The sequence below is a fragment of the Urocitellus parryii genome, chromosome 9 (genome assembly GCF_045843805.1).
Source record: "Urocitellus parryii isolate mUroPar1 chromosome 9, mUroPar1.hap1, whole genome shotgun sequence".
NCBI lineage: Eukaryota > Metazoa > Chordata > Mammalia > Rodentia > Sciuridae > Urocitellus > Urocitellus parryii.
In genome coordinates, this window is record NC_135539.1 from 138,716,992 (window position 1) to 138,741,695 (window position 24,704).

General features: G+C 36.4%; 1 protein-coding gene across 5 annotated transcripts in view; it reads right to left on the reverse strand.

The window, feature by feature from the left end:
- Rabgap1l (RAB GTPase activating protein 1 like) overlaps positions 1–24,704 on the reverse strand; it is a 628,203-nt gene that overhangs the window by 228,616 nt on the left and 374,883 nt on the right. For all 5 annotated transcript variants that reach the window (XM_077803024.1, XM_077803022.1, XM_077803023.1 and 2 more), the window contains one exon: positions 19,373–19,447. In XM_077803024.1, the coding sequence (XP_077659150.1) occupies positions 19,373–19,447 (75 nt within the window). The remainder of the gene's footprint in view (positions 1–19,372; positions 19,448–24,704) is intronic.

Sequence of the window (24,704 nt, forward strand, 5' to 3'; positions counted from 1 at the left end):
TTTAATTATAGATGGACATGATTTGTTTAATTTTATGTGATGCTGGAGATAGAATCCAGAGCCTCCCACATGCTAGGCAAGCACTCTACCATTGAGCCACAACCCCAGCCCCTCCTTTTTTAATTTTAATCATGCTGTCATTGTTATCTTTTTTAAAAAAGATAATACAGTCACAATTGAAAAATCCAAACACTACCGCAACATAACTAGTCCTCCATATCTGCCCCCTTGTTTCTTTTGCATAACTTCATGACTACTCTTAAAAATTTCTCTAGTACCCTGCCAATGTTTTATGAAAAAAGTATGTTTTTTTTTATTTTTCCCCTTTCCTATAAAAAAGAGAGCATTCTGTATATGTTGTTATACATCTTGCTTTTTCCCCCTTAACAATATAAGTTGGAAACATTTCCTTCTCAGGATGTAAAGAGCTGCCTCTTTATTTTTAAAAAATGGCTATGTAGTATTTAATTATGAGGCTACGCCAGAGTTAATCACTTTCCTGTATGAATGCTTGAGATGTTCCTCATTTGTTTTTTTATCACCAACAGTGCAAAAAACAACCTTGTATATATATTATTTGTACACATGGAGGGATGGGGTAGGGCAAGGCTTATTCCACAAAGAGGGATTAAACAGTCAAACCATGACTGCATTTTAAATTTTGATGGATAGTGTGATAGTGTCCTTATAGCGTCTTCTGTTGCTATTTTTCTTTGTAAGAAACAGTTTTTAGGATGGATCTTATGAGTTTCTATCATTGATATTTCAATGACCAATAAAACATTATTAGCCGTCTCAATTTTTTTAATCTGAACAAAGAATAAAAGTCTTAAGTTACAGGAACAAATCTCTCAATAAGCTGAAAGAATATAGAAAGGGACTTACACATTCTAGAAATTACACCAAGCAGACAGAAAAAGCTGTTTAATTTACCCAATGTCCTAGGATCAACTATTATGTAAACATCTACTTTAAATGTCACCCTGAAAAAATGGAATTGACAGGTTATGATATTTTGTATCTCTTTCATCATGCCTAAGTAACTGAACAAACAAAGTTCCTTTATCTACTTAGAAATGCAATTATTATTAAGTTCCTATACAAAACAGTTACTTCTACTTGCTACTTACAAATCACGAAGTGCTTTAATGAAATAAAATTTTCTACAATTAAATATACTTCAATATTATCATTTCAATTCTCTAAATATTTGCTTATTTCTTTTGGTCTACAGTTATTGGAGGCCTTTTCAAAAATTTTGGTCTCTAACCTTAGCTGTTCAAGTCAGGAAGCATTTTCAGCTTCTATTTATTTAGAATATAAGTACACTGTATTCTTTGTTTCTTCAGCAATTCTGTCATTTGTGTCTCAAGCGACATGGACTTGCACCTCTATGATAATTCTCTTATCACCAAATTCTAAGCATCTACATCTTCCTCTGAGATGTCTATTTCAATGGCTATAAAAAGCTGCATGTAAGAGAATGATAGCCAGCCCTTGAGAAACTCACACACTCTAAGTCTCTCTTTGACAATTAAGTGAATATTACCAGATTAACTTTATCACCTAAAGGGGATATGGTTTGTTTCCTCTAATGTGGTAACTACCAAACAAATAAAAGGTTTCACTCCCCTTTTGTTTTCCTATGGAGCCACTGAAGAGATGGTCTGCAAGCACAGTGCAAGGCTCTGGAAGGCCAGAGGGGACGGTACTGGGTCTCTTCCCAGATGAATGAGCAGGCTTCTCTGCCTGGTCAGGACAGGAGGGGAGCAGGGGTGTGTGGAAGACATCAGCACAGTCAGTACCAGCAGAGGAATGGCCAGTAGGGGCCACACCAGGTAAATTACTCAGAATAATCACAGGGAGATGACAAATGGACACAAATTCTGCCTGCTTTCAGAAACGGACCTTAAACTTCACATCATCTCTTTTCTACCTCCCCTTTCCTCACATGGAAAACATTCAGTGAATGTCCTTCAAAAATAAAACCGTTTAAAAGTTTGACTTGATACCTAAAAAAAGAAAAACTGTGAGTACTGACAATCCCAGCCCATTGTCTATTTTTTCATATTTTAAATTTGTTCTTTTCAGACATACATGACAGTAGAGTGTGTTTTGACATATTATACACACATAGAGTGTAACTTATCCTAATTAGGATCCCCTTCTTTTGGTTGTCCATGATAAGGAGTCACACTGGTTGTATATTCAAATGTGATCACAGGAAAGTTATGTCTGATTTCCTCTACTGTCTTTCCTATTCCCAACCCCCATCCCGTCCCTTCATTCCTCTTTGTCTGATCCAATGAACTTCTAGTCCTACCTCCCCTCTCCTTATTGTGTGTTAGCATCGACATATCAGAGACAACATTTGGCCTTTAGTTTTTTGGGACTGGCTTATTTTGCTTAGCATGAAAGTATCTAGTTCCATCCATTTACTGGCAAGGCAAATGCCATAATTTCATTCTTCTTTAAAACTGAGTAATATTCATGTGTATGTATGTATGAATACACACACACACACACACACACACACACACTCACAAACACACATACATACCCCATATTTTCTTGCATATATGTGGGAGAGATAAAAGTCCTGGAAGTTACTACAATTTATGTCTAATCTCAGCATTATGGGCAAGTTCTAAATTTTGGGACAAAGTGGCACATGAAAATTCTAGACTAAAACTATAAAATACCAGTCCAGCTAAGGTAGAAACACCTCAGACTCTTTGAAGACTAAAGTCAAATATACTAGGCAATTATAGAAAGATATTATCTCATAAAATAGACTAAAATTAACCACTGTGAAGATTAGCAAAATGAGAAATTAATGGGAAATGCATAGAATCCTTTGGAAAATAGAAATGCAACTTTTCCTTTCTAGTTTAAAGATTAATTGGATCTGTTTAGCATGTCTACTTCAGCTTCCTGTGGTATCTCTCCTCTGATAAATATATTCATTAGCAACAGCAGCAGCATCAGGGTAAGCATACAAAATTGAGCAAAAGCACAAAATAATTTAAAAATGAAAACAGGCATCTTAAAATGTACAAAATATGGCTCAACATCAGATTCTGGTTGACATTTATGCTGCAATGAAAAAAGGAAATTCACATAGTGTGCATTTTCCTTTTGAAGATATGAATGCATGTTTTACCACAGTGCTGTGGTAGTATCAGAGATTGACCACTGAGCCTCAATTTGTGATAGTATGTAACCTAAGATGTCTGTAATATGAAAACATTTTAGAAATATTAAACAATATTCACTTCCTGCTGGTTACTAGAGACTTTAACAATGACTGAAAAAAATATTGACAGTAATAAATTATTGGCTTTGCCAATGCAAATAAATAGAATACTAATAATTGCAATGACAAGTTGTGCAACAGGGGTCCTGCTGCAGCTTTAGCCATGTTTGACTACTGTTCATAACTCACAGAATACTCAAAAACACCTGGGCTGGAGTTGGAGGTGACATACAGCCACAATGCAGCAGTGTGCCATCAGACACTATTTTACAACTCTTTTCTGTTACCTATGTGCTCAAAGGCACATAGGTAACAGTAAAGAGTTGTAAAATTATTAGGAAGCAATGAGATTGGAGTATTCAACACGTTTTGTTTATATTTTTTTTATTTTTTTAATTTTTTTTATTGGTTGTTCACAACATTACAAAGCTCTTGACATATCATATTTCATACATTAGATTCAAGTGGGTTATGAACTCCCAATTTTTACCCCAAATGCGGACTGCAGAATCACGTCGGTTACACATCCACAATTTTACATAATGCCCTATTAGTAATTGTTGTATTCTGCTACCTTTCCTATCCTCTACTATCCCCCCTCCCCTCCCCTCCCATCTTCTCTCTCTACCCCATCTACTGTAATTCATTTCTCTCCTTGTTGATTTTCCCATTCCCCTCACAACCTCTTATATGTAATTTTGTATAGCAATGAGGGTCTCCCTTTATTTCCATGCAATTTACCTTTTCTCTCCCTTTTCCTCCCATCTCATGTCTCTGTTTAATGTTAATCATTTCTTCCTGCTCTTCCTCCCTGCTCTGTTCTTAGTTGCTCTCATTATATCAAAGAAGACATTTGGTATTTGTTTCTTAGGGATTGGCTAGCTTCACTAAGCATAATCTGCTCTAGTGCCATCCATTTCCCTGAAAATTCCATGATTTTGTCATTTTTTAGTGCTGCGTAATACTCCATTGTGTATAAATGCCACATTTTTTTTATCCATTCATCTATTGAAGGGCATCTGGGTTGATTGCACAGTCTAGCTATTGTGAATTGTGCTGCTATGAACATCGATGTGTCAGTATCCCTGTAGTACGCTCTTTGAAGGTCTTCAGGGAATAGTCAGAGAAGGGCAATAGATGGGTCAAATGATGGTTCCATTCCCAGCTTTCCCAGGAATCTCCATACTGCTTTCCAAATTGGCCGCACGAATTTGCAGTCCCACCAGCAATGTACAAGAGTACCCTTTTCCCCACATCCTCGCCAGCACTTGTTGTTGTTTGACTTCATAAGGGCTGCCAATTTTACTGGAGTGAGATGGTATCTTAGGATGGTTTTGAATTGCATTTCTCTGACTGCTAGAGATGGTGAGCATTTTTTCATGTACTTGTTGATTGATTGTTTGTCCTCCTCTGAGAAATGTCTGTTCAGGTCCTTGGCCCATTTATTGATAGGGTTATTTGTTATCTTATTGTCTAATTTTTTGAGTTCTTTGTATACTCTGGATATTAGGGCTCTATCTGAAGTGTAAGGAGTAAAAATTTGTTCCCATGATGTAGGCTCCCTATTTACCTCTCTTATTGTTTCTCTTGCTGAGAAAAAACTTTTTAGTTTAAGTAAGTCCCATTTGTTGACTCTTGTTATTAACTCTTGTGCTATGGGTGTCCTATTAAGGAATTTGGAGCCCGACCCCACAATATGTAGATCGGAGCCAACTTTTTCTTCTATCAGACGCAGAGTCTCTGATTTGATATCAAGATCCTTGGTCCATTTTGAGTTAACTTTTGTGCATGGCGAGAGAAAGGGATTCAGTTTCATTTTGTTGCATATGGATTTCCAGTTTTCCCAACACCATTTGTTGAAGATGCTATCCTTCCTCCATTGCATGCTTTTAGCCCCTTTATCAAATATAAGATAGTTGTAACTTTGAGGATTAGTCTCTGTGTCCTCTATTCTATACCATTGGTCCACCCGCCTGTTTTGGTACCAGTACCATGCTGTTTTTGTTACTATTGCTCTGAAATATAGTTTGAAATCTGGTATCGCTATACAGCCTGATTCACACTTCCTGCTTAGAATTGTTTTTGCTATTCTGGGTCTTTTATTTTTCCATATGAATTTCATGATTGCTTTATCTATTTCTACAAAAAATGCCGTTGGGATTTTGATTGGCATTGCATTGAACTTATAGAGAACTTTTGGTAATATCGCCATTTTGATGATGTTAGTTCTGCCTATCCATGAACAGGGTATATTTTCCATCTTCTAAGATCTTCTTCTACTTCTCTCTTTAGGGTTCTGTAGTTTTCATTGTATAAATCTTTCACCTCTTTTGTTAGGTTGATTCCCAAGTATTTTTTTTTTTTTTGAGGATATTGTGAATGGAGTGTTTTTCCTCATTTCCGTTTCAGAAGTTTTGTCGCTGATATACAGAAATGCCTTTGATTTATGCGTGTTGATTTTATATCCTGCCACTTTGCTGAATTCATTTATTAGTTCTAGTAGTTTTTTTGTAGACCCTTTTGGGTCTTCTAGGTATAGAATCATGTCATCCAAAAAATAGTGATAATTTAAGTTCTTCTTTTCCTATTTTATGCCTTTAATTTCTTTCGTCTAATTGTTCTGGCCAGTGTTTCGAGAACTATATTGAATAGAAGTGGTGATAGAGGGCATCCCTGTCTTGTTCCAGATTTTAGAGGGAATGCCTTGAATTTTTCTCCATTCAGAATGATGCTAGCCTGAGGCTTAGCATAGATAGCTTTTACAATGTCGAGGTAAGTTCCTGTTATCCCTAGTTTTTCTAATGTTTTGAACATAAAGGGATGCTGTACTTTGTCGAATGCTTTTTCTGCATCTATCGAGATGATCATATGGTTCTTATCTTTACGTCTATTGATGTGGTGAATAACATTTATTGATTTCTGTATATTGAATCATCCTTGCATCCCAGTTGATCATGGTGCACAATTTTTTTGATGTGCCTTTGTATCCGATTAGCCAGAATTTTATTGAGGATTTTTGCATCTAGGTTCATAAGAGATATTGGTCTGTAGTTTTCTTTCTTTGAGGAGTCTTTGTCTGGTTTCGGAATCAGGGTGATGTTGGCCTCATAGAATGAATTTGGAAGAGCTCCCTCTTTTTCTATTTCCTGAAATATCTTGAAAAGTATTGGTATTAATTCTTCTTTAAAGGTTTTGTAAAACTCCGCTGTATAACCATCTGGTCCTGGGCTTTTCTTGGTAGTCTTTTGATTGCTTCTTCTATTTCATCCATTGATATTGGTCTGTTCAAATTGTGTGTATCCTCCTGACTCAGTCTGGGCAAATCATATGACTTAAGAAATTTATCGATGTCTTCACTATCTTCTATTTTATTGGAATATAGGTTTTCAAAATAATTTCTAATTGTCTTCTGTATTTCTGTAGCATCTGTTGTGATATTGCCTTTTTCATCCCGTGTGTTAGTAATTTGAGTTCTCTCTCTTCTTCTCTTCGTTAGCAGGGCTAAGGGTCTGTCGATCTTATTTATTTTTTTGAAGAACCAACTTTTAGTTTTGTTAATTTTTTTCAATAGTTTCTTTTGTTTCAATTTCATTAATTTCTGCTCTGATTTTAATTATTTCTTGCCTTCTGCTACATTTACTGTTGTTTTGCTCTTCCTTTTCTAGGGCTTTGAGATGAAGTGTGAGCTCATTTATTTGTTGGTTTTTCCTTTTTTTGAGGAATGACCTCCAGGTGATGAATTTCCCTCTTAAAACTGCTTTCATTGTGTCCCATAGATTCCTATATGTTGTGTCTGTATTTTCATTTATCTCTAAGAATTTTTTGATTTCCTCCTTTATGTCTTCTGTAACCCATCGATCATTTAGTAACATTTTGTTCATTTTCCATGTGATGTAGGATTTTTCCTTCCTTCTTTTATCATTGATTTCCAGTTTCATTCCATTATGATCAGATAAAATGCATGGTATTATCTCCACCCCTTTATATTTACTGAGGGTTGCCCTATGGCATAATATATGGTCTATTTTTGAGAAGGATCCATGTGCTGCTGAGAAAAAGGTATATCCACTTGATGATGGTTGATATATTCTATATATGTCAGTTAAGTCTAGGTTATTGATTGTGATATTGAGTTCTATAGTTTCTTTATTCAACTTTTGTTTGGAGGATCTGTCCAATGGTGAGAGAGGTGTGTTGAAGTCACCCATAATTATTGTGTTATGGTCTATTTGATTCTTGAACTTGAGGAGAATTTGTTTTATGAACGTCGCAGCACCATTATTTGGTGCATAAATATTGATAATTGTTATGTCTTGTTGGTGAATGGTTCCTTTTAACAGTATATAATGTCCTTCTTTATCCCTTTTGATTAACTTAGTCTTAAAGTCGATTTTATTCGATATGAGGATGGCCACCCCTGCTTGCTTACGAGGACCGTGTGCGTGGTATATTTTTTCCCAACCTTTCACCTTCATCCTGTATATGTCTTTTCCAATCAGATGTGTCTCCTGGAGGCAGCATATTGTTGGATTTGTTTTTTTAATCCATGATACCAGCCTATATCGCTTTATTGGAGAGTTTAAGCCATTAACGTTTAGAGTTACTATTGATATATGGTTTGTACTTCCTGCCATGTTTGATTATTTGTATTTTTTTTTCTAATTTAGTTTGTTTTTCCATGATTAGCTTTCCCCCGTCCTCTGCCTTTACTGAGGCACTTCCCACTGATGACTTTGGTTATTGTTTTTCATTTCTTCCTCGTGTAGTGTTTTGCTCAAGATGCTTTGCAATGCTGGTTTTCTGGCTGCAAATCCTTTTAGCTTTTGTTTATCATGAAAGATTTTTATTTCGTTGTCGTACCTGAAGCTTAATTTTGCTGGTTACAGAATTCTTGGTTGGCATCCATTGTCTTTCAGTGTTTGAAATACGTTGTTCCGGGATCTTCTTGCTTTCAGCGTCTGTGATGAAAAATCCGGTGTTAACCTTATTGGTTTACCCCTGAAAGTAATCTGCCTCCTTTCTCTTGTAGCTTTTAATATTTTCTCTTTGTTTTGTATATTGGATATCTTCATAACAATGTGTCTTGGCGTTGGTCTACTGTGATTTTGTGTGCTTGGTGTCATGTATGCATCTACAATTTGTATATCCGTTTCCTTTTTTATTTCTGGAAAGTTTTCTGTAATTATTTCATTCAGCAGGTTACTCATTCCCTTGGTTTGAATCTCCGTGCCTTCCTCTAACCCGATGACTCTTAAATTTGGTTTTTTTATGTTATCCCACATCTCTTGGATGTTTTTCTCGTGATTTTTTACCAGCCTTTCTGAGTTGGCTAGACTCTTTTCAAGATGATATATTTTGTCTTCATTATCTGACTTTCTGGCTTCTACTTGCTCCACTCTGTTAGTGATACTCTCACTTGAGTTTTTAATTTGGTTTATAGTTTCTTTCATTTCTAGAATTATTGTTTGATTTTCTTTATAATCTCTATCTCCTGATAAAGATGCTTAACTTCTTCTTTTATCTGTTTATGTAATTCATTTTTAATGTATTCTTTCACTGTTTGAATTTGCTGTCTCGTATCCTCTTTAAGTTTCCATTCCATCTGTCTAAGTTATTCCTTGAGTTCTTTATATGACCATTTTTCTGATGACTCTAGGTCCTCCTGAATATTTAGGCTGTCCTGCATTGTTTGTACTCTTTTTCTTCCTTGCTTTTTCATGCTGTTCATGTTACTTCTTGTTCTGTTTGATTGCTGAGTTACTGTTTACTCCTATAAATTTATTTGATGCTTGGGAGAAAGGTATTAGAAGGGAAGGGAAGAAGTCACTAAAGAGAATGAGAGTAAGCAGGTAGAATTCAAGGAAGGGGGAATAAGATAATTGAAAAGAAATGAAAAGACAAATAATAATAAAAAAATGAAATTTAAAAAAAAATTAAAAAATTTAAAAAAATATTTACAAAACAACAACAAAAAAATGAAAATGAAAAAAAACCCAAATTTAAAAAAAAAATTTAAAAAAATTAATAAATGAAGTCTTAAGAGTTTGATTAACTTCTCTTCCAGTAGGTGGAGCTGTGCCCACTGGGCCAAGTTTCTCCTCTCAATAGGCGGGAACCAATCACTGTGCAGCAGCTCTTCCTCCCAGACTGGGCGGGTCTCCAATCCTGTGTGCCTAGGGCCTTCTCTTGTGTCTAGTCACTTCCCCACTTTTCCTCAAGCCAGGCCCTGCTCACTGGTGACACTCACCGCAATACTGGTCTGGCTATCGCGCTCTCGGGAGAACTGGGGGGGGGGCCTTAAGGTTTCCCCGCTGTGTGGAGAGGGAAGGCTAGGGGGTTACACACCTGTTGCCACTGGTTTCAATGAATTTATCTCCTCCGCAGCGTTTTGGTGAAGTCAGTTCTCTGCCATGGTGGTATCCCATGCAAATGGCGACAGTTCGTTCCCTTTGCCGGGTGACCAATGCAACGGGTGGGTCCTGTCTGTCTCTCCCAAGCCCCGTTTCAATCCTCTGGCCACTGCCTATGCAGGCTCGGTTGGCATTTACTTCCGCAGGATCAGAAGGGCCGACCAGTTGTTTTGGCGGGATCGTTAGTGCTGAGTCATAGCAGTTTGGCTTCAGAGGATCCACTGGGCCAAGAGCCTCCCAGAAGTTTCCCCGCTTTCCGAAGCTGTTCTGTTCCCAGGATGATGCCAACAGCTGAGAGCAGCTTCAGCAAACAGGGGTAAAGAGTGCCAAGGAAGAATATCACAAAGATTCGTTCTCACGCGGCGCCCACCGCTCAGTCCAGGCACAACCGCCCAGGACCCCGAAGTGCAGATGTTGTTGGTATTTGATGAAGCTGTCTCCTCCAGCTGCCCCAGCCAGGCCACCCCGGAGCTGTCTCCAGCCCACTTTTTGTTTTTAATATGAGTTTTTTAATTGTAACATTATATCACTTGATTTTTAAAATTTTTATTAATTGTTGATGGACATTTACTTTATTTAGTTATCTATATGTGGTGATGAGAATCGAACCCAGTGACTCATGAATGTTAGGAAAGCACTCTGATTTTTTAACAATAGCTATGTTTAACAACTATTTCACAAAATTTCTGAAAACTTAACATGTGCTGGAATGATCTGGCTCCTGTATGGTTGGACACAGACCACAATGAAAAGCTAGGACTACATTCTAAATGCAATGGAAAATCACTACAGAGTTTTTAAGCAGGGGCTCAATTTTTATTTTTACTAAGGTCACTTAGCCTCCATATGGAGAACAGGTCATAGGAAAAGATGGGTATAAACATGTTGGTTTAGTAAGATGTGTAATCTATAAGTACCTACATTCAGCCATCTCTCTAAGAAAGGTTGCCCAAATAGAGAGCTTTCTGTACACGAGGCTTTGGATTGAATACACAGCATCAAAAAAGAAAAAAAAAAAAAGTTGTCCAGCAGCACATGGTGAATATAGAGAAGAGGCTGCAGTGGAAACGCAGGACACTGAAGTCACATTAACAGATGAGAATTCCTCCCAGATAAGTTTCTGTTATTAGCTGGGTGACCATAAGCAGGTAATCTCTGAATATTTTTAGTTTTAAAAACTTAGAAGTAATAATACATGTGTCATAGAAATACAGTAAATATTATATGAAACACACGTGAAAGATAATATGAACGCTGCTGGTGATCATAAAATGTAAACTTCCCTTCTCTTTCCCTCCTTGAAAACAGGGACTACATCTTAATACATTAACAGCTACCACAGCGCTCTACATAACAGGACTCAATGAATAAATAAAAGAATGGGTAAAAATTTTCCCTAATCACAAGTTACAAAAGTAAATTTCTACTATAAGACCTTTCTACTGTTAAAATGATTCACTGAAAGGAAGCAGCAAAATGTGCTCTTTCACAGAGTGACTGCTTTTCTTATGTGTTGCTGGGAGGAATGCCCTCTCCTCCCACCCTCCCCAGTGACCAGCTGCACTTTCCAGATTCCCCCTGTAGTTAAGACATAGGAGCTCAGGGTGGAGATTGGGCGAGAGTCTTCTGTGTAACACAGTTCTGCCACTGAGATCCGACCCATCTTTTAAGGTTGATCATAAGAGGCACTTAGATCTTAGGTCTTTCTTATTTCCCTTTAACCTGATGAGATTTTTGCTCTCTCTGAATCTCCAAACCTTTTGTTATTTGCATTATAGCTATTTGGGCACACCTAACCTCTGGACTTCATATATCCCCTACTCCTTACAGACCTTAACATAGAGCCTTCAATGAAGATCAGTGTTAAATATCTGTTTGAGATGACTTCAGCAAATCTAAGTACATCAGACTTTAGCAATGAAGGTATGCCACATGTTGGTAACTTCCAAGAAGGCTAACAAAAATGCAGAAGGCAAAAACTGGTGTGAGAGCTGGAAGTAAAGGGTAGCTAAACACAACCATAGTAGCACTTGATTTCTTGTAATATTATTAAAAATGCAAAACATAAGGAAATGCATCATCTATATTTTATACTGGTCATCAAGGTTTGTTATCCATAAATCAGCACAAAGTATGTCAATCAAGATCCGATACTTAATACCTGGCTGTACTAACAAACCTCACCTTATTACATGCACTTTATGGGTAGTATTGTAGTATCTGCCTATTTAAAAAAAAAACCCCAAGATATTTAAATGATTATTTAACCTATTACATGGATTAAGGTTGTATTAAATAAGACAATCTATCATTGGTATGTTATTAGTCTAAAATACAATAAAAATAAATAATTGAAAAAAAGTATTTTTATTTTTATTTTATTTTTTTTAATATTTATTTTTTAGTTATTGGCGGACACAACATCTGTGTTTGTATGTGGTGCTGAGGATCGAACCCGGGCCACACGCATGCCAGGCAAGCGCGCTACCACTTGAGCCACATCCCCAGCCCGAAAAAAGTATTTTTAAGTAAAATATTAAGATATGGGAACACAGTGGGTCTTTAATATTGACTACACATTTTTGCAGGGTACAGGAACTTTGTCATGAAATGAAGCTTGTTTAATTGGGAAAAGGAGGGGTCAAACACTAACATCTAGTAATTTATGGTAATAAATTAGCACCAATGGCTCTGTGAAATACCTGCTTCCCATGCATATCTGTGAATCAAGCAGGATGCAACCACCATTTGAAAACAAGTGTTTACAATGACCTGCCACCTGCACCAATGGAAGTAACCTGCCACCTGTACCAGTGGAGACAGGCCAAGCTTCACAATTCTCTCCATGATGAAACAGTGTATAAAACAAAGCAGTTCTAAGTCCTTCAAAAGTCTTTTAAGACTCAAGTGATGTCATATACATCAAGATATTTTTCTGAAGTAAGATTCTATTTTGATAATTAAAAATTGCTAGGAGCCACAGCAAAAATATTGATACATGGTACCTTTGGTTTAGGTGACAGCCAGCTAGCCACTGAGATTATGATTATGTTAAGTTTTACATTCATATGAAAATTGGACTCCTGCTGTTTACCTCGGCCTGTTACTGTTACTCATGTCACTCATGTAATGGGAGAGTTCCCATTGGTTGGGGAAGGATAGTAGGAGGGAATTTCCGGGGGAGGTGCTGCGCGCCAGTTCCGGTGACACACGTGGGTCGACGGGCTGGCTAGCAAGACGCGCAGGGATCGCTGGTGGCTTTTTTAAAATAAAGCTTTGTTTCCCGCTTGAGCGGTTTGTGTTTCTGTGTCTAGCTGGGTTGCTGGCGGCTCGTGCAGCCGGATTGCGGTGGCTTGTGCAGCTGGGTTGTGGCAAAAAATAATCTCCATTTTGGATAAAACTGTTTCCTATCTACATTATCTTCAGATCTTCTTGGAACAATCTACCTTTTTCTATTAAGACACGGAACATTCAATCTACTTATTTTCTAAATTTTCTTAAACAAAGATAGATGCTAGTGACCCTTTTCAAAGTCATAAACTCATGAGTCTTCATTGTTCTGAAGACTTCATTGTACTGAACACTGCTACCCATTTATTTTCCCTTTAAATCAAATAGGTGCTAAAATACGTTGAAATTGAATGTCTATTTATTAGCCATAAAATATTGTATAATATATTAGTTTCCTGTGTGTTATCAATTTTAATTAATAGGATGTGAAGCCAATAAAAATATGTTGGGCAGATAATTACTAATTTGAAAAGTAGTAGCAGCAGCTAACATTATTAGACACATGAATCACTATTTGATTGTCAAAAAGTCCTACAGAGTTGGTATTATTTGTATTAAAATATTTTACTTATATAATCGATTATTTTATTTGTTTATTTTTGTGGTTCTAAGAATTAAACCCAGGGTGCTCTACCTTTGAGCTATATCCCCAGGCCCCCTTTTTTGTTTTTATTTTGAGGCAGCGAAGTGCTAATATTGCTGAGGCTGGCCTCAAACTTGCTCTCCTCCTGCCTCGACCTTTGTGTTGGTGTGATCACAGGTATGTGACACTGTGCCCATCTATTTTTATATTTTAAATATAAGTCTAGTGAGCTTCAGATAAGTTATGTGATTTGCCAATAACTACACATCTATTAAGTAAAGCTTGGATTTGTGCCAACTACAAAATAAAGCTCTTTCTTTATACTTATAAAATAAGGTACTCAATACTCATAATGAAAGATAATAATATTATTTCCATTTTATAAATGAAGAAACTGAAGCTCAGTTTAGGAATCTTGCCCAAGGTCATATAACTTGAAAGGTATTAAGCCACAATTCAAATTCACAATTGTGCTTTTTAATATCCTTTGAAGAGGGGCTGAGGTTGTGGCTCAGTGGTAGAGCTCTCACCTCGCACATGCGGGACCCTGGGTTTGATCCTCAGCACCACATACAAAAATAAACCAGTGAAATAAAGTGTTGTATCCAACTACTTAAATATTAAAAAAAATATCCTTTGAAGGAGTTCAGTTTTGAAAGGGCAGAGGGGACAAGATAGCAGTGAAACAGGAGGATTAGGAGACGATTTTTTTTTTTTTAAAGGTAAAAGAGTCTTGAATATACACAGGGATACACAGGGAAGATGTTGAGAAGTGGCTCAAAGCACTCAATATGAGAATTAACTCAGAACAGAAAAATGAATGCATCCTCCTGGATTATAAGGAAAAGTGATTCAGAAGTGTAGAAGAACTTATTTACTTATTTAAAAATATAGTAAAATTCCTACAGTGGAGACACCACCCAAGATGATGTGATTGTGTCTGACCCAGCTCCCAATCAGATGGTGTTTGCATCACTTGTCCTGCATAAAAACCATTCCAAGTCTCAGTAGGGCTGATCCAGTTCTCTGTCAACACTGAGGTAGACAAAAGACCTGGACCTTGCCAATCAGAGAACCCCATCCCTCTGGACTGAATAACTGAATCAGGAAGAGCACATGCTCCAAACCAGGCCAACTGGAGCCTTCCAGGGGAAAAGAGAAGGAAGTCATTTTTGTTTGGTTTGGTTTTTGGTTTTGGTAGAGCAAAAGATGGCCCCTTTTAAATGAAGTCACAAAACTTAGAGGGTATGAAGCCAGGCCAGGCTATAGCATGGTGTCCACTTCATGGTCTACCCATGCAGACCACTGCAAGAAAATTGAACAAGAGCAGAGACGCAAACCCAGAAGCCTAACAATAAAATAGGAACTCCAGATTCCTATCATGTCAAAATCATTTCTGTCCTAGATTTTCCAGTTATGGGGAAATAAATATCCTTTTAATTTAACCTACCTTGAGTTAGGGTTCTGTCCCTTGCACCAGAAAGAGTCCTGAATACCACAATCTCACAAATGCTTCTACTTATATATAAAGATATCTGGAAACTTCTATCTTGGGCCATTGGACCCTATATATTTTAGTTGTAGATGGACACAATACCTTTATTTATTTATTTATTTTTATGCAGTACTGAGGCTCAAACCTAGTGCCTCACATGTGATAGGCAGACACTTTACCACTAAGCTACAACCCCAGCCCCTCATGGAATCTTGATTTTCAGGAAAACTAGAAAGTAGCTCTGCTTCTCAATTCTTACATTTATTAGTTAAATCTTAGCCCGAACATGTCTTTGTGGGGAGTTATATTAAAGACTTTATAATTTTTTAATTTTTTTAAATTTTAAATATAACATACAAAAATTCATAAAAGTTACATATACACTTTAATGAATAATTGATTATGAAGGAAAAACAAATAATTTTGAAGGACTTAGACAATCATCACCAAGGCTAGGAGAATGCTGTCAATTCCCCTGAAGCTCCCTGGGTGCCCCTTTCCAGTCATTATCCCTGTGTTTCTCTATCCTGATTTCAACAGCAATTGCTTCAATGGCATGCTTTACCATTCTGTCATCTCTGTTATATCCTAAAAACTTTTAGTTTTGCCTGTTACTATATTTTATTTTATTTATTTATTTTTCTGAAAAAATATTTATTATACCTTCCTCAAGGCAAACCATTGTATTAAGAATGGGGTCAAGAGGGAAAGAAGGAAAGACACAGTTCCTACCATTCAGCTTACATTTTATATAAAATATAATCTTACATTTTTAACTAAACCTTGTGTTTATAGGATTCACTCATATTAGAGTGTAAACAAGCATTCCATTGCTACACAGAGTTCTACTGTACAGACACACCACTATGTATCCATGTTAATGCCTCACTGTAATTCTAATACTGGAACTCCATGTTAAATACTGGTCTTGGGCAATTCCATGCCATGGCTTTTGTTGTATGTGTGCTAGGTATTTCACCAAGGAATTAAAGTCCATCTAGGAATGGAATTGCTGGGTATGTGGATAAAGTCCAAGTGGTTTCTAGAGGAGCTGTGCTTATAGTTTTTTTTTTTAATTCAATGGTTTAAACATTCTAGATTATTCAAACATAGTCCTATCATATATATATTATATATACACTTGTAATGAGCCTGCTTTTCTGAAAGTCCAAAAACAGTCCATGTCCAATAAAAAAAGTTTAAGACTTGACAATAATATGGTAGATAAATACATTGGGTTAATAATTATCTATGATTTTTACAATAATGAAATATGTAAGTATTAACCTCCAATTAAGCAAAGGCTAATATTAAAATGAGGACATGAAGGATTATTACTGCATCCTTCATTTTGAAGGCAGTTGAAAGGATGGTCGCAAACATTATTCTGCAATTCTAAGTGATAATCTTGTCATAATCTCATAAATGTATAACAACATCTCCTCTTCTATCCCTATGCATAAACATGTAATTCTTCCACTTAATAGACACATGTTACAAAGCATCTGGAAACTTCCAAGGTAGGAAAAGAGAAACTATTTCTTAAAACTACTGAGACATGGAAAAACTTAAAAATTCAACACTTTTTTTTTTGGACATACTTTCGCTTTGGCACTCCTTTCCTCTTAGACAATGAATGTTAAACATAAAAAGACTATGGGTGAGGAAAGGCAGCATCCCAAGAAGCAGCAGTCTGACAGTGATTAATACGGGGCTGCCAAAGTATATCTGGCAGGAAAAGAAGCAACAGCTTATGAAACTGATAAAAAAAAAAAAAAACAGTCAGCAAGACACCAATAACATATCTCCCTGGAGCCTGAGATAGTGTAATTCATGAATTATTCAAGCTAACCTGTATTCTTCTACCTATTTACACAATGGAGGCAAAATATGGGACTATGCATAATTCTATTAATATTAACATAGAAAGTACAAGAGATTGGACTGAATTTTGGTTCCTCTTGTGATATACCTTGGAAATACTTTAACTGAATAAGTTCATAATGCCTGACTTACCATGTGACCCTCATTTGAACAGAGTAGTAATACAGAACAAAAATCTGGGTATTTGAATTTTCTGGTTATTTGACTCATTCTTTCTTTAACAGGTATGTTTCCATCTAATTAGGAACATTCAAATAATCTAACCCTTTCAGAAATCTCAGAACAGATTTCTCAAGAGATTTTCTTCTCACTGTACTTTAATTAGTATGTTATAATGTGCTAAATGAAATGCAGGTCAAAATTGCTAAACTATGGTACATATGAAGATTACTTTGTTAAAAACAAAGCAAACCCAGCCATGATTTGAATATCAGCTTCTCATCCGAGTGGGTATAAAGGTTTCCTTTAGAAGAAAGATGGCTCTGAATTTGATGAACACTCACAACACCACTTGTGTCCAGTTTCCTGAGGTAGGGACCAGACTATTGTAGATCCTAGGTGAGTTTATTAACTGAAGAAAGGCCTCTGAGAATTTTTGACTAGAAAGTGCCAGATCATCACAGGAAGCCCCAAGATGATAGGATGTAGAGATACCAAAGGAGGACACCAAGGAGAAGACAGAAAAGGTCATGAACAGAGCTAATGTAGAGAGGACGAATCAACCTCAAAGTGAGATAAAGTGGATAATCAAACCAGCACCATTGTGTACCATCATCATTAGAGACAGTACACCAAAGGAAATGGGTCAACTTCAAACTTCACAGGCCACTCAGCTGCACCTCATCTATATACTACTTCCCCCACTGCCAATTTTGACTGCAGGGGTTCTATTTTCTCCAGCCATTTACATGCTCTGTGTTCCTAAGCTTTATTCTGCTCTTCTTAGTCAATTTATTGTGAACTGACTGATCTACTCCCATGATTTCAGCTTTGATCTTTTTCCCCAGCATCAGTATCCAGTATCCAATGGGTCCCAAACTCAGAGAATTAAAAACAAAACTCAGAACCATCCATCTCAATGAATGCATTTTCTCAAATCAAAATATCATAGGCATTCAGTCATCAAAACTAGAAAACCAGACATCACCTTGGCAATTCCTTTGCCAGACTGTCCACAAACCCTATCAGTTTTTTGTTCAATGTTTCCTTCCTTTCTTCCTTCCTTGTTTTCCCTCCCTCCCTTCTCCTTCCTTTCTTGTTTTTGTCTTTTGAAATAAAACATGAGTATATGTGAGTACATATGTGAGTACATAAACAAATAAAATTTTTTTAAAAACCCACCAAATTGTGTTTTAATTCTGCTTCTCTTTCTCTGGGTCTCAACATCTCTCATTCAGACTGATATTTTCTAACTGGTATCTCTGCTACTAGATGTTTTTCAATTCCATACTCTATGCAAATATAACAAGAATTTTTCAAAAATGAATGTCAGACTGTGTAATCCCTTGCTTCAAACAGATCAATGGCTTCTCATTGGCTTTAGAAAAAAGCCCACATTTTTGACATGGTTACATGCACTGCCTCCATCATTTGGCCCCTGCCCATCTTACACTTTCACCTCGCACCACTCCCTGCAGTAAACTCCAGTTTCATGGTGTTTCCTTTGTGCACAGGGCCCATTTGTTTCCATACATTTACTCTTGTTCCCTTTGTCTGTAATTATATATTCTCTCCTTCCCCTCTGCCCTTCCCCAACCTTAATTATTCATATCTTGGAAAAGCAGCTGCCTCATCCAGAAAGTTTTTCCTGAAAGTTCTGGCAGAACTGAGTTGAGTATTCTCCTCTCCATTCTTTCACCCTGTGTTTAGAACACTGTAAGTTTCTAGTGAGCATGTGTTATTTTTGTCATTAGAAAAATCAATAAAGACAAAGAAAAGAGAATAAATATAATAAGTCTGTACCAACATTATCTGTGCCCCATCTTAGACTGTAAGGTTTTTGAGAACACAAATTATAAATGATTCATCTCTGCAATCCCACTTCTTAGCCCAGTACCTGGCAACTGAAGCTCCATAAATGTTCTGTTAAATGAAGGTGACTGACAGGAAAAAGAGTATATGAAAATAAATAATGGAAAAGATAAGACTTCCTTGTTAAAGTGGTCCAAGTCCTGATATTTGGGCAGTTACAATGACTTCTTTATTATAGATTATTCTAGTTAAAAATAACTCCAAATAAGCAATTTATTTGCTTCTAACCAGCAATATTAATGCTATTGAAAAACTGTCCTGTTTGTGACATCAGATCTCTCACTTAATCACCCAAGGCACATTTTATAAAAGCTATGCCATGTGTAATCTTCATCAAGAGAATAGAAAGGCAGAAAGAAGAACAAAACCAAGTAGAAATAAAGCTGGTAGCATCATGATTTGTCTCTTGGAAGATTACTTACATGCAGCAGCAATACAGCAGCAAGGAAAGACTGTCCTTGACAGTATCCAATGTCTTCATCATACACAGAGTAGGCCTGGAGAAGAGATGAAGAAATACTGTAAATGGTCACAGATTGTAACTGAAGTGTTAGCTCACATCAGGGATCAGAATAAGCTTATTCTGGGCTTTCCACCACAATTTCACTGATTTTTCAATTTGAATGTGTGTGCCATTAGCTCAGTGGGCTGTCCCAAGAAGGCTGTGTTTTTCCAAGATGTCCCATTATCCCAGACTCATCTTTGGAATGTGAAAATAAAGAGATGCTCAGAGGATTTGAATTCATTTTAAAAAAACCCATTATGGTTTTAGGTGAGGTAGGTCAGATCATGGGAGGCTCGGGCAAAGGGTGGGGGAAGGTAAGACTCTGATATTGATTAGAATGCTAAGGCACTACAAGAGGGAATCCTGAAGGTTCTGGAAGTAGTGCAGGTCTACTATTCTGAGAGACACCCCCCCCCAAAAAAAAAAAAATTACACTGTAGAACCTCTAGAAGTTTTTGAAGACCTTCTGAACTACTCTCCCATTTTCCACAACGCAGAAGAGTAGAAATGCTCCGCTCATCTCTCTTGCTCGGGCAAGGCAGAACAGTCAGTGTTGCAGAGTGCCTCATGCCACATCACACCCACCATTGTAGGTGCTCTGCCTGTCCCACATCTTTAGCAACACTCTAGCCAGGCCAGACAGAAGACACCCAAATAGGTCCCTCACAGGAAGTCCAGAACTCCTTGGAAAGTAACTATCATACCATTCAACCTGACATTTGCCTCTTTGTCTTCAGAGGAAAGGAAATAAGGTTGTATCTTTAACAAACACTAATAGTGCTTCAAACAGCTGGGATTGTGACAATAAATGAAGACCCCTTATACTAGATTTTAGGAGGCTAATCAGTAAGTGAATATGCTGATTAAAGGACAAAGAACAAGTTAGCATTTTCTGTAAAAGTGCAGACAGTAAACACTTTAGGTTTTGGGGGGACAAGTAGGGTAGCAGTTAACTATGAAAACCATTCTTAAATCAAGGGCAATACAAAAACAAGTTTTGTGAGAAGGGCTCACTAACAACTGAGGTGCTGCCACCATTTTTTTTTTTTTTAAGATAAACATCTCAAGTGTGCTGCTGGAATCCTGGATATGTATCCTACCTATGTGGTAAACTTCATCTTAGGTAATTTCCTTAAAACAATGTGTTGCGATTTTGTGAGTATAAAAACTGCTTCTGTCCAGGGCAACTGTTATCAAAGATCACTAGAGAGGGTAACCTGAGAAGGGTAAGGGTAGTACCTCCTATCTGCCAAGTCACAGGGGGGAGTCTGGAGTAACAGTGCAGTGTTTGGTTTTGTTTTTTTGTTTGTTTGTTTGCTTTTTGGTAAAAAATATAATAATAAGGACTGTGATTGTGGCTTAGTGGTAGAGTGCTCACCTAGCATGTGCAAGGCCCTGGGTTCAATCCTCAGCACCACATAAAAATAAATAAATAAAATAAAGGTACTGTGTTAAAAAAAGATAATAATAAGCTTTTTTTTTTTTTTTAAGAATTTACATTCAGTGAAATGCATACACTTTAATTACATGACTCCCTGAATTGGGGTACTTTTTCAGTGCACCATTCCTGAATGACCACACCACTTCAGAACACTCCTTTGTGCCTCTTCGTAGTCAAACACCTCTACCCAGGCATACATTGATCTGATTTTTATAATAATATGTTAGTTTGGGATTTTGTAAGTTTTTATATAAACAAAATCTTAAAATATGTACTCTTTAGTGTCCAGCTTCTTTTTATCTTTTTAAATTCTTTTTTTCTGCATTTTAATTACACCAAAAGTGTGGTATTCACTGTGACTGTATTTATACATGCACACAATGTAACAATATAATTTGATCAATTCAGTTTCTTTTATTCAGCATGTTTCTGAGATTCTTCTGTGTTGTTATATGTCTTAATACTTTATTCCCTTTTGTTGCTGAGTAGTGTATTTCTACACAAATACTGTATGACTTGCTTATCCATTTTCTTGTTTCCAATTTTAGTCTGATCTTTTCAAAGACCTTATTTTGGGTTTTATTATCATTTTGTTTATATGTTTTTTACTTCCCTGATTTCTGTTATTATCTTTCTTTATTATTTATTTCCTTCTATTTAATTAGGGTTTCATTTGCTAATTTCCTAGCTTGTTAAAATAAAAATTTAGATCTTTCTTCTTGTCTAATGTAGACATTTGAAGCTATGCGCTTCCCTCTAATTTACTGACATGTTGGTTATAATGCCCATCCTTGTCAACTGTCATCACCCCTGAATGTAGAGAGTCTCAGCCCAGGCTACTTCTCAGCTTAGTGGATCTCACCTCAATAGTGTTTGTAAAGAATTGGGCAATTTCAGCTCCAAAATCCACAGCCTCAGAGGAAACAAAAACTTGGGGTTATCCAACACAGGCCCAACTGTGGCTACCTTTGCTTTGGAGGATGAGGAGGATGGGCTAAAGTAGGTCTATTTCAGCTCCATCTGCTCGTCTTTTTCTTGGAATGAAATGAACTAGATAATTCATAAATTTCGTCAATGGCTCTTAATAAAGGTTCTATGCTGCATTTATGCTCAAAATTTTAGACTGAATTAATCCATGAGTTATTAATATGGGTTTATTATAAGTTCTAAAGCAAATGAGTATATATCTCTTCTGTTCCTTGTGTTGTAAATGAAACATATGGGGAAAATATTAAAATCTTGATGTTCTATCTATTTTGTCCAACTTTAACATAAACTATTCATTGATGACTACTTTAAAAAATTATTTACCTTTGGTCTAGGCCTTCAGAAAATTTCTGAATAGTCACTTGGTAAAATTATAAGAGGAAAGGGGAAAGAAGGAAAGAGAAAAATTTATTCGAAATAATTTATATAAATAAAAAATGACAAGATTACTGTGAATTCCAACATAAGGAAAAATCCAACAAATCAAACAAATGGCCAAAACCTACAACAATCAAAGCAGAGGTCAGAATGTTGCCAACTGTGCTATTGCACCTCCAAAACCAAACACCAAAATATAAACCTTCACTGACAGATAAATTTCTTCATTCAGATACATGTTTCTCAAATACTCTCTATATATTTAAGTCAGAGATCTTTTTACTCAGAAGTTGAAATTCCCAAGTTTAAAATATTTAATAAGCTGCTTCAACCCAGAAAGAACTTTGCCTGTATATTTTTTGTGTTTTTGCAAAAACTGTTTAACATTTCTATGGAGGAGCAGTTTCTCATTATTTGCAAACTGAGGAAGAACCCTAAGGAGTGACAGTTTGATCTGACTTTCTACGCCTAGGAGAAGCATTTCAGCATTCATGATGATAAAGCTGAATAGTGGATTGAGTAAGAATCCCCTAATATTTAAAGGGCCAATTTCTTTATTCTTTTTCATTAGTGCATATTAATTATACAGAACGGGGGATTTCACATTGCCACATTCACTGTGAACTTAACACATTTTGTTCATTTACAGCCACCCCCCCCGCCTTACCCACCCTTACCCACCTGTCCCCTGATTCCTTTCTTCTTATGTTTAAGTCTCCCTCTACTTTCATGTCTTTTCCCCCTAGATTTTACATGGGAGAACATGTGATACTTGTCTTTCTGAGTGATTTATTTTGCTCAACAGGATGATCTCGAGTTTCACCCATTTTCTTGCAAACGATATGATTTCATTCTTCATTATGGCTGAATGATACTCCATTGTGTATACAGACCATATTTTCTTGTTCCATTTACCTGCTAAAGAGCACCTAGGCTGCCTGTAACTTGGCTATTGTGAATTGTGATGCAATGAACATGAGTATGCAGGTATCTCTATAGCATGCTATATCTGGGTCATGTGACAGTTCTACTCTTGGTTTTGAGGGATCTCTGCACTGATTTTCACAGTGGCTGGACTAACACATCTAAGGGTTCCCCAACCATCCTTGTTAGAATTTATTGTTATTTGTATTTTTGATGATTGCGATTCTGATAGCAGTGAGATAGAATCTCAATATAGTTCTGATTTGTATTTCCCTGATGGCTAAATATAATGAATACTTTTTCATATAACTATTGTCCAAATGTATTTCTTCTTTGGAGAAGTATCTATTCAGTTTAGATGCCTGCTTATTAATTGCATTATTTGTTTTTTGGTGTTTTCAAGTTCTTTATGTATATTCTGGATATTAATCCTCTGTTGGAAAGTAGATGGCAAAGATTTTCTCCCATTCCATAGGCTTTCTCTTCACATTCTTAATTGTTCGTTGTGTTGTGCAAAGGCTTTTCAATTTACTGTTGTTCAATTTGTCAATTCTTACTATTACTTCCCAATCTATAGGAATCCTATTCAGGAAGGTGTTGCTTGTGCCTATATCTTGAAATATTTCCTCTACATTACATATTGAATTGATTTTTGTGTAGGGTGAGAAACAGGAACTAGTTCCAATCTTCTACATATGGATATCAAGTTTCTCCACAATTGTTCATTAACTAGTCTGTCTTTCCTGCAAAGTACATTTTTGGCACCCTTGTCAAGGATCAGAGGACTGTAGCAGCGTGGGCTTACTTCTGTGTCCTCTATTTTATTCTAGTTGTCTACATATCTTTTTTTATATCAGTACCATGCTGCTTTTGTTACTATGGCTCTGTAGTATATTTTGAAATCAGGTATTGTGATACCTCCAGCATTGTTCTTTTTGCTCAGGACTGTTGCTTTGGCTATTCTGGGTCTTTTGTTTTTCCATATGAATTTTAGAATTTTTTCTAGTTCTGTAAAGAATGTCATTGGCATTTTGGTGGGGAACATATTGAATCTGTAGACTGCTTTTCATAACATGGTCATCTTCATATTGAATCTACCAATCCATAAGCATATGAGTTTTTCTACATTTTAGTGTCATTTAATTTCTTTCTTCAATGTTCTGAAACTGTCATCATAGAGATCTTTTATCTTGTTGGTTAGGTGTATTTCTAGGTGTTTTGTTTATTTATTTATTTTGAAGCTATTATGAATGAAATTATCCTCTTGATTTCTTCCTCAGCTGGTTTGTTATTGGTGTACATAAAGGCTATTGATTTTTGAATGTTGATTTTGTATCCTGCTACTTTGCTGAATTTATCAAATCTCAAAGTCTTCTGGTGCATCTTTGTTCTTTCTATTTTTTTAGTTGTCAATGGACGTTTATTTTTTTACTTATTTACATGTGGTGCTGAGGATTTAACCCAGTCCCTCACACATGCAAGGCAAGTGCTCTGCCCCAGCCCCTTCTCATGTAGTCTT